We start from the raw sequence: 12,967 nt of genomic DNA, 5'->3' as shown, positions 1-12,967 counted from the left end.
GGAAATAGCATTTAGCATTGGTTGTGCTGGGAGCTGTGGAGGCAGCGCCTGCCTTGTGCACGGGGGTGGCAGCACCAGGCTTCTTCCCGGGGCCTCACGCAGCATCTTGCTGCAGAGCTCTGAACTGTGTCTGCGCATCCGTGCGTCATCTCAGTTTATTTTGTTCATTCATTAGCAAGATGTGTCCTCGTAGTAGAAAAGCCAAGAGTTTCTTTTTCGGGTCTAGGAACAAGCAAATGTTTTCCCATAAAAATTAATGGCAATCCCTTCTTTTTTATGCCTGTTCAGCTTTGAGAGGTTTCCTAGCAATGCTGTATTTTCATGTAGCCAGGGAAAGCTGTAGATGTTTGCCACTCTGAACTTCCAGTTTCCTGCTATCTAAATTGAGGATAATTGTACCAACTCAGTGTGTGTGTATGTGTGTGTGCATGTGTGTGTATAATTAAAAAGTTAAAACTGTTGAAATGTAAGGCCATTTGATTTTGTTTATATGTGATTGAGAATTTTTTTTACTAGTATTTGTGTAGGAGTTGTGAAAGTGATTTTATCTTACTTATGTTATCATAAAGTTGTGTCTTTTCCCTGCTCACCTTTTTTATTATTCAGCAGTTGGGTCTTTCAAGCTTATTTCCAACTTGCATTGATTCCTGAACATTCAGTGTTAATCTGGAGGGAGTGTTTTTTTAAAAAAAAGATCAGTCAAGTTGTTGGCATAGGAAAGACTGTGTCATCTGGCTGACGTGAAAATAGTGAAGTAGTGGAAACATTTGTGACATCTTTCTATGAAGAATATTTGAAAATAGTTTACTGGTTTATCAGGCTGCCTACTGATGGTGGAATTTACATACCATTACTCTTAACTCTCAGATACGATTACTTTGTGTAATGTTTTGGTTTAAACTAGATAAGTTAAGCTTCAAAGTGTTCTAAGAAATAAGAAGCACGTGTCTTAATAATTGAGATGTCTTATTTGAGACCTGGATTGTCAGGGTTGAAACTGTAAGTGATGGAGTTGTGATCCTTCTGTTTCAGTCCTCTAACTTATTCAGCACTGCTGGAGCCCCTCCCAGGTTTTGCAGCATAGACCAGTGACCCAAGGGCAAAGTCTCCACAGGGGCTTGGGCTGGCAGAAGGTGATTTTAAAAATGGGGGTGGTAGGAGCCCTAGCAATGGCCATGGTACTGTTGAGCAAAGACTCTGTACCATGACTTCGATAAGCACAGCCGACTTCCCAAGTATTATCTAGCCCAGTATTTTATTCTTCCTATGAGATTTCTGTGTCCTGCTTCACAGAGATTACTTACACTAGAGAGGGAGGTGACGACAAGCTCTCCCCACGTTTCCCAGTCCACAGGCTTCCTTACCTGTGTATCTCTGTACTTGTCATCTATTATTTATCCATGTTAACAAACTGGAATGATCAGTGCCTTACTCACCATCTACTGTGCTATCTGTTATCTGTTGCTGCCTTTCAAACTAACTTAGTGACTGAAACAACAGCTAATGTGCTCTCAGAGTTTCTGTGGGGAAGGTGTCCAGAATGGCTGCCTGGGGTGGGTCTGCTTCCAGCCCGACTGGGCTGCAGTCATCCAGAGGCTCGATTGGAGCTGGGCACCTGCTGCCAATGCTGCCCACTCACAGGCCTGGTAGGTGAGTGCTGGCTTTGGAAAGAGGCCTCGTGGGCTGCCTGATGCCCTCACAGAATGACAGCTCTGTGCACCTGAGTGAGGAATACAAGAGAAAGCACGGCAGGAGCCTCATCTCTGGCTTCTGGAGTCACTCTGCCACTTAGGCAGTATCCTGTTGCTCATTGTGGGAAGGAGCCACACGGGCAGGGAAACACCACAAGTGGAGCATTACTGGGGCTGCCCTGGAAGCCAGCTACCATGGCTGGTTAATGGCCCTCTTGCACATTTGTTGTGTCCTGTTTTTAGAGAGCAATGTGGAATTACCAGGGCCATTCTGTGTACATAGCTTCTCATGAAAATATACCAAAAGAAACTTGAGAAACAACCTGGGTTCCAAATTGGATCATAAAATTGTATTGATTCAGAGTTTACTAATTTGAGAAGTTGTGTTAAGAAAGGAGCCATTTATAGGATTCTCTTTAAGTTATACAGAGTAATTTCATTTGGTGAAGGCCTTTTGATTAGGGGAAATGATTGGGTGTAAAGTAAGAAATTGTTAGGTTGTTAGTAATGTTTCTTTGATAGTTATGTGTCTTAGTTCTCTTGGGCTGCTACAGTGAATTACCAGAGACTGGAAGGCTTATACACAGAAATTGATTTCTCACTGTTCTGGAGGCTGGGATCTGAGATCACAGTGCCAACTTAGTCAGGTGAAGGCTTGCTCACACAGGTGGAAAGGCCCAAGGATCTCTCGAGCCTTTTTTATAAGACACTGATCCCATTCATGAGAGCCCCACCCTTAGGACTCACCACCTCCCAAAGGCATCATCTACTATTACCATCACCTATAGGGAACTTAGGATTTCAATATATGGATTTTGGGAGGGGGATGGGCACAGATATTCAGACTTAGAGCATTATGTAAATACACTTATTCTGAATCTGTAAGTTTCTTTCAAATTATCTCATTGTACATAATATTATCAATTTCTGTCCAGGCAGTCTCCAACTGAATTTAAAAATTATATTTTTTAAAAAGTGCATCTTTAGGAATATAGGTTTTGTTGCCCCATTGGAAAAAAATGTTATACTGTTCTGTGTTCTTTGATTGAACTTGTATTTCCATAGTTATTTAATGTATTAGTATTTTTTATTTTTAAAGTTAGAAGGAAATAGAACCATTGCAATTTTAGTAATTAGAGAATCAAGGAACTGCAGTTTTGGGGAGGAATTATGTTTAATTTGGTGCTTAAGGAGAAATTTGTATATACTAATAAGAAGGTCCTATTAGCAATTTAGGGAAAATCTGAAAGGGGTCTCTTGGTTTCATTTAATTTAAATTACGTCTATATATTCAGACTCACACACACAGATGAAACACACCTTATTCTCTCATTAGTCTCAAGGTGTTTCTTTGTTTGATCTTAGGGGTATTTTTTTGAGGGGGTCTACTAGGAAGTCTTAAAGTAGATTTTGAGGAAAAGACTATGGATGTTACCTAGTAAGTCTTGGAAGAGAGAGAAAGCATGTTGGGGACTAAAAAAGAGTGAATAAATTTAGGGAAAAGTGGAAGAGGGTGGATTTAACATTTTAAAAAGTTTTTCCTAAAATAATTATGCTGTTTTTGCAAATAAATAGTAATAAAATATAAGGTTGATAGGTTGATGCTTAAAAGGTATGTGTAGAGTAAGAAATGTATAGACAAATGTAATATGTTGAGTGAGATGATAGATGATCTTGTGGTTAATTCATGATAAATTATAATCTTACATGAGTCTGTAACACTGTACTTGTAAATTGCTTGATATTAGGTAACAAGCATTCCTTTATTCTTGGTACTGACCGTTACACATTTCTTTGGTTTGTATTGTTCTGCAGACAGATAAATGTTTGAGGAACTGCTAGAATTAATTATAATTTTGTGTTCTTTTTGAGTAAATGGGATGAAACTATATTGAGAAACAGGCAAGACATTAGGAAAAATTACCATATAAGAGTCTTAAAAAAGAAAATTGGTAAATGCCTTCTGGAAGCATAACTCATTTTAGGATATGACCTTCTCTAAGTCTCAAGGATCCTTGCTGGACCTTTTATTTCTTATATATATATTTTTTATTTTGATATCGTTAATGTACAATTACTTGAAAAACATTATGGTTACTAGACTCGCCCTATTATCAAGTCCCCTTCACATACCCCAATTACAGTCACTGTCCATTAGCGTAGTAAGATGCTGTAGCATCATTACTTGTCTTCTCTGTATGTACTGCCTTTCCTGATTCCCCCCCAGCCCCCCGCTACATTATGTGCTGATCGTAATGCCCTGTTTTCCCCCTTATCCCTCCCTTCCCACCCATCCTCCCCAGTCCCTTTCCCTTTGGTAACTGTTAGTCCATTCTTGGGTTCTGTGAGTCTGCTGCTCTTTTGTTCCTTCAGTTTTTCCTTTGTTCTTATATTCCACATATGAGTGAAATCATTTGATACTTGTCTTTCTCCACCTGGCTTATTTTACTGATCGTAATACCCTCTAGCTCCATCCATGTTGTTGCAAATGGTAGGATTTGTTTTCTTATGGCTGAATAATATTCCATTGTGTGTGTATGTACCACGTCTTCTTTATCCATTCATCTCCTGATAGACACTTGGGTTGTTTCCATTTCTTGGCTATTGTAAATAGTGCTGCAATAAACATAGGGGTGCATATGTCTTTTTCAAACTGGGCTGCTGCATTCTTAGGGTAAATTCCTAGGAGTGGAATTCCTGGGTCAAATGGTATTTCTATTTTGAGATTTTTGAGGAACCTCCATACTGCTTTCCACAATGGTTGAACTAATTTACATTCCAGCCAGCAGTGTAGGAGGGTTCCCCTTTTTCCACATCCTCGCCAACATTTCTTGTTGTTTGTCTTTTGGATGTTGGCCATCCTAACTGGTGTGAGGTGATAATCTCATTGTGGTTTTAATTTGCATTTCCCTGGTGATTAGCAATGTGGAACATTTTTTCATGTGCCTGTTAGCCATCTGAATTTCTTTGTTGGAGAACTGTCTGTTCAGCTCCTCTGCCCATTTTTTAATTGGATTATTTGCTTTTTGTTTGTTGAGGTATGTGAGCTCTTTATATAATTTGAATGTCAACCCCTTACCGGATATGTCATTTATGAATATATTCTCCCATACTACTATAAGATGTCTTTTTGTTCTACTTATGGTATCCTTTGCTGTACAAAAGCTTTTCAGTTTGATATAGTCCCACTTGTTCATTTTTGTATTCGTTTCTCTTGCCCGGGAAGATATGTTCATGAAGAGGTTGCTCATGTTTATGTCAAAGAGATTTTTGCCTATATTTTTTACCAAGAGTTTTATGGTTTCATGACTTACATTCAGGTCTTTGATACATTTTGAGTTTACTTTTTTTTTCGGTATCATTAATCTACAATTACATGAGGAATGTTATGTTCACTAGACTCCCCCCATCACCAAGTCCCCCCCACTATTGTAAATAGTGCTGCGATAAACATAGGGATGCATATGTCTTTTTCAAACTGGGCTGCTGCATTCTTAGGGTAAATTCCTAGAGGTGGAATTCCTGGGTCAAATTGTATGTCTATTTTGGGCTTTTTGAGGAACCTCCATACTGCTTTCCAGAATGGTTGAACTAATTTACATTCCCACCAACAGTGTAGGAGGGTTCCCCTTTCTCCACAACCTTGCCAACATTTCTTGTTGTTTGTCTTTTGGATGGTAGCCATCCTTACTGGTGTGAGGTGATATCTCATTGTGGTTTTAATTTGCATTTCTCTGATGACTAGTGATGTGGGGCATCTTTTCATGTGTCTGTTGGCCATCTGAATTTCTTTGTTGGAGAACTGTCTGTTCAGCTCCTCCTCCCACTTTTTAATTGGATTATTTGCTTTTTGTTTGCTGAGGTGCATGAGGTCTTTATATATTTTGGATGTCAAGCGTTTATTGGATCTGTCATTTATGAATATATTCTCCCATACTGTAGGATGCCTTTTTGTTCTATTAATGGTGTCCTTTGCTATACAGAAGCTTTTCAGCATGATATAGTCCCACTTGTTCATTTTTGCTTTTGTTTTCCTTGCCTGGGGAGGTATGTTCATGAAGAAGTTGCTCATGTTTATGTCCAAGTTATTTTTGCCTATGTTTTTTTCTAAGAGTTTTATGGTCTCATGACTTAACATTCAAGTTTTTGATCCATTTTGAGTTTACTTTTGTATATGGGGTTAGACAATAATCCAGTTTCATTCTCTTACATGTAGCTGTCCCATTTTGCCAACACCAGCTGTAGAAGAGGCTGTCATTTCTCCATTGTATATCCATGGCTCCTTTATTGTATATTAATTGACCATATATGTTTGGGTTAATATCTGGACTCTCTATTCTGTTCTGCTGGTTTGTGGGTCTGTTCTTTTACCAGTACCAAATTGTCTTTATTACTGTGGCTTTGTAGTAGAGCTGGAAGTCAGGGAGTGTAATTCCCCCTGCTTTATTCTTCCTTTTCAGGATTGCTTTAGCTATTCGGGGTCTTTTGTTATTCCATATGAATTTTAGAACTATTTGCTCCAGTTTATTGAAGAACACTGTAGGTATTTTGATAGGGATTGCATTGAATCTGTAGATTCCATTAGGCAGGATGGCTGTTTTGGCAGTATTAATTCTTCCTAGCCAAGAGCATGGGATGAATTTCCATTTATTAGTGTCCTCTTTAATTTCTCTTAAGCGTGTCTTGTAGTTTTCAGGATATAGGTCTTTCACTTTGTTGGTTAGATTTATTCCTAGGTATTTTATTCTATTTGATACAATTAAAAATGGAATTGTTTTCTGATTTCTCTTTCTGCTAGTTAATCATTATTGTATAAGAATGCTACAGATTTCTGTGCGTTAATTTTGTATCCTGCAACTTTGCTGAATTCAGATATTAAATCTAGTAGTTTTGGAGTGGATTCTTTAGAGATTTTTATGTACAATATCATGTCATCTGCAAACAGGGACAGTTTGACTTCTTCCTTGCCAATCTGGATGCCTTTTATTTCTTTGCATTGTCTGATTGCCATGGCTAGGATCTCCAGAACTATGTTGAATAAAAGTGGGGAGAGTGGGCATCCTTGCCTTGTTCCTGATCTGAAAGGAAAAGCTTTCCACTTCTCACTGTTAAGTACAATGTTGGCTGTGGGTTTGTCCTATATGACCTTTATTATGTTAAGGACTTGCCCTTTATACCCATTTTGTTGAGAGTTTTTATCATGAATGTATGTTGAATTTTGTTGAATGCTTTTTCAGTGTCTATGGAGATGATCATGTGGTTTTTGTCCTTTTTGTTGATGTGGTGGATGCTGTTGATGGGTTTTCGAATGTTGTACCATCCTTGCATCCCTGGGATGAATCCCACTTGATCATGATGGATGATCTTTTTGATGTATTTTTGAATTTGGTTTGCTAATATTTTGTTGAGTATTTTTGTATCTATGTTCATCAGGGAAATGTCCTGGAAAATTAGTCTGTAATTTTCTTTTTTTTGTGGTGTCTTTGCCTGGTTTTGGAATTAGAGTGATGTTGACCTTGTAGAATGAGTTTGAGAGTATTCCCTCCTCTTCTACTTTTTGGAAAACTTTAAAGAGAATGGTATTAGATCTTAACTAAATGTTTGATAAAATTCATCAGTGATATCATCTGGTACAGAGGTTTTTTTCTTAGTAGTTTATTGATTACCAATTCAATTTCTTTGCTGGTAATTGGTCTATTCAGATTTTGTTTCTTCCTGCGTCAGCCTTGGAAGGTTGTTCTTTTCTAGAAAGTTGTCCATTTCTTCTAGGTTATGCAGTTTGTTGCCATATAATGTTTCATAGTATTCTCTCATAATTCTTTGTATTTCTGTGGTGTCCGTAGTGAGTTTTCCTTTCTCATTTCTGATTGTGTTTATATGTGTAGACTCTCTTTTTTTCTTGATAAGTCTGACTGGGGGTTTATTTTGTTATTTTCTCGAAGAGCCAGCTCTTGTTTTCATTGATTCTTTCTATTGTTTCATTCTTCTCAATTTTATTTATTTCTGCTTTAAACTTTATTATGTCCCTCCTTCTGTTGACTTTGGGTCTCATTTGTTCTTCCTTTTCTAGTTTCATTAATTGTGAGTTTGGACTGTTCATATGGGATTGTTCTTTCCTGAGGTAGGCCTGTATTGCAATATACTTTCTTCTTAGCACGTTCTTGGCTGTGTCCCACAGATTTTGCACTGTTGAATTATTGTTGTCATTTGTCTTCATATATTGCTTGATCTGTGTTTTTATTTGGTCATTGATCCATTGGTTATTTAGGAGCATGTTGTGAAGCCTCCATATGTTTGTGGGATTTTTCATTTTTTGTGTGTAATTTATTTATAGTTTCATACCTTTTTGATCTGAGAAGCTGGTTGGTACAATTTCAATATTTTTGAATTTACTGATATTCTTTTCATTGCCTAGTATATGATCTATTCTTGAAAATGTTCTATGTGCACTTGAGAAGAATGTATATCCTGCTGCTTTTGGATGGAGTGTTCTGTAGATGTCCATTAGGTCCATCTGTTCTGGTGTGTTGTTCAGTGTCTCTGTCTCTTTACTTATTTTCCGTCTGGTTGATCTGTCCTTTGGAGTGAGTGGTGTGTTGAAGTCTCCTAAAATGAGTGCATTGCAGTCTAGTTCCCCCTTTAATTCTGTTAGTATTTGTTTCACATATGTAGGTGATCCTTTGTTGGGTGCATAGATATTTATAATAGTTATATCCTATTGTTGGACTGACCCCTTTATCATTATGTAATGTCCTTCTGTGTCTCTTGTTACTTTCTTTGTTTTGAAGTCTATTTTGTCTGATACAAGTACTGCAACTCCTGCTTTTTTCTCTCTATTAGTTGCATGAAATATCTTTTTCCAATCCTTTATTCTCAGTCTGTATATGTCTTTGGGTTTGCAGCATATAGACAGGTCTTATTTTTTTAAGCCATTCAGTGACTCTGTGTCTTTTGATTCATGCATTCAGACCTTTTACATTTAGGGTGATTATTGATAGGTATGTACTTATTGCCATTGCAGGCCTTGGATTACTGGTTACCAAAGGTTCAAGGGTAATTCGCTTACTAACAGTCTAATTTAACTCACTTCATGTGCTATTACAAACACAACCTATAGGTTCTTTTTTTTTTTCCCTCCTTTTACTTCATCCTCCATTCTTGGTATGTTTTGAATCATATTTTCTGTACTCTTTGTCTATCCCTTGGTTTACATCTATTTAGCCTTAGGAATACTTCCATCTATAGGAGTTCCTCTAAAATGCACTGTAGAGGTGGTTTGTGGGAGGTAAATTCTCTCAGCTTTTGCTTATCTGAAAATTGTTTAATCCCTCCTTCAAATTTAAATGATAACCTTGCTGGGTAAAGTATTCTTGGTTAAAGGCCCTTCTGCTTCACTGCATTAAATATATCATGTCACTCCCTTCTGGCCTGTAAAATTTCTGTTAAGAAGTCTGATGATAGCTTGATGGGTTTTCCTTCGTATGTTACGTTTTTTCTCTCTCTAGCTGCTTTTAAAAGTCTGTCTTTATCCTTGATCTTTGCCATTTTAATTATTATGTGTCTTGATGTCTTCCTTGGGTCCCTTGTGTTGGAAGATCTGTGCACCTCCATGGCTTGAGAGACTATCTCCTTCCCCAGATTGGGGAAGTTTTCAGCAATTACCTCCTCAGTGACACTTTCTGTCCCTTTTTCTCACTGTTCTTCTTCTGGAACCCCTATAATGTGAATAGTGTTCTGTTTGGATTGGTCACACAGTTCTCTCAATATTCTTTCATTCTTTAAGAGATTCTTTTTTCTGTCTGTTCTTCAGCTTCTTTGTATTTCTCTTCTCTAATTTCTATTCCATTTACCGTCTCTTCTACTACATCTAATCTGCTTTTAAATCCCTCCATTGTATGTTTCATTTCAGATATGGAATTTCTTTATGATCGAATCTCTGACTTAAATTCATTCCTGAGTTCTTAAATATTTTTCTGTACCTCCATAAGCATGTTTTTGATTTTTATTTTGAACTCTCTTTCAGGCAGATTGGTGAGTTCAGTTTCATTTGACCCTCTTTCTGGGGTTTGTGAGATTTTGGTCTGAACCATGTTCTTTTGACATTTCATAATTCTGTGTGGTGCTCACTAGTGCCCAGAAGCTCCAGGCTCTTGAACTGCTCAGCCACTAGAGTGAGGTTGGGGGTTACAGGGGAGCGGAGCTGGTGCCTGAGGGGGAAGAAATATCTGTTTCCTGATTTCTGTCTGTGGTGCCTGTCTCTGATGTCAGAGCCAGTGGGCGAAGTGCACAGGTAAGCCTCTGTGCTTTGCATCTCTAGCTGTTGTAGGCGTGGCCTCTCTCTGGCTGGCCTGACACCAGCACAGTGACTGCAGGTTTGCAAAACAGTGCCGGCAGGGTAGGAGGGAGGCGCAGCAGGCTGTGTATCACAGTGGGGGGCCTCAGAGCTGAGTAGGCAGCCAGAGGGATGGGGCGCCTGAAGTTCCTCAAAGTTCCCAACCAGCTGAGCAGAGCGTGCCCAGACAACCTTGTCCAGCTCTCCCCTCCCGTGCCCAGCAAGCTCTGTGCAAACCCTGCCCCTTCAGCAGCCCTCTTGCAGATAGGTAGCCTCTCAGACCGCCTGCCTTTCCTCTGACACAGAGTGATTGGATGTGGATCCCGTCCTCCACAAATGGTCAGAATCTGTCTCTCAAACACTCCACCTGTCTGAGCTCCCCAACCTCCAAAGCACCACACAGTGTAGGTTTCTGCTCCCAAAGCAGATCTCAAGGGCTGGGTGTTCAGCAGTCCCAGGCTTCCACCCCTTCCCCTGCTCCGTTTCTCTTCCTCCCACCAGTGAGCTGGGGTAGGGGAAGGGATTGGGTCTCACCGGATTAAGGCTTTGGTCCATTACCCTGTTCCGTGAGGTCTGCTCTGTTCATGAGGTCTGTATGCAGTCTGGTTCAGCCTTCTTTCCTGTTGCTGTTTTAAGGTTAGTTGTATCAATTAACTACATGTTATACTATTTGTTGTTTTGGGAGGAGTTCTCCATCTCACCTCTTATGCTGCCATCTTGAATCCACTCCTGGACCTTTTATTTCTATAATTTCTCTTAGTCCAGTGATATTTTTATATTTATGTCAAGCTTTTATCAGTTATTTAAAAATTTCCCAACTATTATAAGTTGGTTTAGGTTCAGTGAATTAAACATTGAATCAGGACCTATATATAACATATGTACCAGGAATTTTTAGAGTGCTCACAGTTTCGTTAAGGAAACAGCTGCTATAAGTAGTAGTGGAGAGAAAAAGCTTGTACTTTAACTTTTTTAGAGATTTCTTTTTACTAGTCAAAATGCAAAGTTCATTACCCCCAAGTGTGCTTTAGAATTTAATCTCAGTTTGGTGATCCATGTGCCCTATCTAATGCACATGCCTCCCCTCCCATCCCTTCATATGTGAGTTGAAAGTGCCCTGACCTGCAGGGAGCTTCTGAGGTGGGAGAAAACTTGTGCCTTCAGACAGAATGAGGGTCAGAAAGTCCCAGCAAACTTAGAGGGATGCCAGTGAAATTGCTGAATGGGTTACTTATAAGAAGGGGTAGGAGGAGATGAGCCCAGTAAAATACACGTGCACCGCCAGAGATGAGAAGGCGGTGGACATCTGTCAGCTGTTGAGGGGCCTGCCAGTCAGAGACCACATACAGTCAGTAAATGTCTGGGCAGAAAACAAACTTGGGGAAATGAAAGGAATACCAGCCACGGGCCTCAAATGCCAAAGAATCTCCTCGAAGATGAAAACTGAAGCATAATGTTGTTCTGAAGATAAATGAAGCAAATGAGACTGGGACACAAATGCAGTTTTATAGGAAACCTGGGCAATATTTATTATAAGTAGTTAAATCTAAATGGATGGAGTTAATCAAAACCTTTGTTCTGCTTTTATGCATCTTCCCACCTCAGGCCAGCCCCAGTCCCAGTCCATCCCCTACATACTTCTTCACTGTCATTTCAGCTATTTTCAGGAAGCAGGTGAGGTAAAAGCATATGTGACTTTTAAAATTCTGTACTTCTTACCACAAAAGGTGGTTGTGAAGTTTGGGGCCAGGGCTGTCACTGCAGGTATCAGAGAGCTGCTGTGGCAGATTTCCACAAAGCGGGAGCTCACTGACGGGGTGCCAGGCAGCCTTTGGGCTCCTTGGGAGGGCTGGGGAACCAGCCTCAATTGACTGGTGAGAAATTGTATAAAAACTTGCAGGGCCAGCACCATATCTTCATTTAGAAGTAAATTCCTTTTTCTTTTCTTTTCAAATGTAGGTTATATATTTGGGGAGAACTCCAGAAGAAACATATAGAATATTAATGTTTGGAGATACATCCTATATTCCTTTCAGGTAAATATAAGAATGATATGGTGGATTCATTTAATCGGGCTCTTGCCAGAAATATCTTGGTGTAGTTGTTTCTGAAAAAAGAGTATCTGGTGAGTAATCATTTCAGGGTGGGTGCAAACAATGCTGTAGATGGCATTCTGTGTGGGGACTGTCCTGTGTATTGTGGGATGTTCAGGTGCGTCCCTGACGTCTGCCCACCAGATGCCTGTTAGACCTCTGCCCTCACAAAGTGAATCATGAGAACCAAAAATGTCTCCAGCCATCTCCAGCTGCCCCTGGTGATGGTGGTGGCGAATTGGTCCACATGAGAACCACTGCCACGGAAGGAAACTGAGCAGTTTGATCAGATAAGAGTCCTGGAGTTAAGGTGTCAAAGCTACCACTGAGAGTTTTGGGTTCTGAGGAGTTAGTAAGTAAGATTTCCCCACAGTCAGTAGTCACTTCCCGGGATGAGAACGAACCTCTTTTTCCTAGAGACACAGCCAGTATAGATGGTGAGGTTGGTAAGGTAGCAACTACTAGAAACACCAAATGTCCCTGTCACAGAGGTTGGAGGCAGGGGATGTCTTTACATAAATGGATGACACCTTCATCCTCATCTCAGACTTTATAAGTGATTGTGTTGAAGGTATTTTGGGAAAAACTTAGGTTTGTTTTTCTTTAAATCAATGTAAAAGCTTCTCTACATGCCTTTCAAAATACTTAGCTATATAATCTAAATATTTGTATGGTATTTAATGGGTAATAAATGCGTGAAGCAGTTTTACTCTTTGCATCCTATATTGATCATTTCAAATACTGCATTATTCTTCTGCTTACAAATTAGTTGATAGTTTTAGGATTGTTGCATATACTTCCAGGGTCTGATTGCCTTTCAAATGTAAGGTTATGAATCTGACTTCATTGCA

At 39.4% G+C, this 12,967-nt stretch overlaps 1 protein-coding gene across 20 annotated transcripts in view; it reads left to right on the top strand.

The window, feature by feature from the left end:
* Nucleotides 1-12,967, top strand: part of CDC14B (cell division cycle 14B) — a 110,698-nt gene that overhangs the window by 40,702 nt on the left and 57,029 nt on the right. For all 20 annotated transcript variants that reach the window (XR_012127802.1, XR_012127803.1, XM_073228814.1 and 17 more), the window contains one exon: nucleotides 11,983-12,059. Coding sequence is in view for 18 of the 20 variants with exons in the window: in XM_073228814.1 (XP_073084915.1) it covers nucleotides 11,983-12,059 (77 nt within the window). In the remaining 2 variants the exon portion in view is untranslated. The remainder of the gene's footprint in view (nucleotides 1-11,982; nucleotides 12,060-12,967) is intronic.

Source organism: Manis javanica, chromosome 2 (genome assembly GCF_040802235.1).
Source record: "Manis javanica isolate MJ-LG chromosome 2, MJ_LKY, whole genome shotgun sequence".
Taxonomy (NCBI): Eukaryota; Metazoa; Chordata; class Mammalia; order Pholidota; family Manidae; genus Manis; species Manis javanica.
This window is presented reverse-complemented; position numbering and strand designations above follow the sequence as displayed.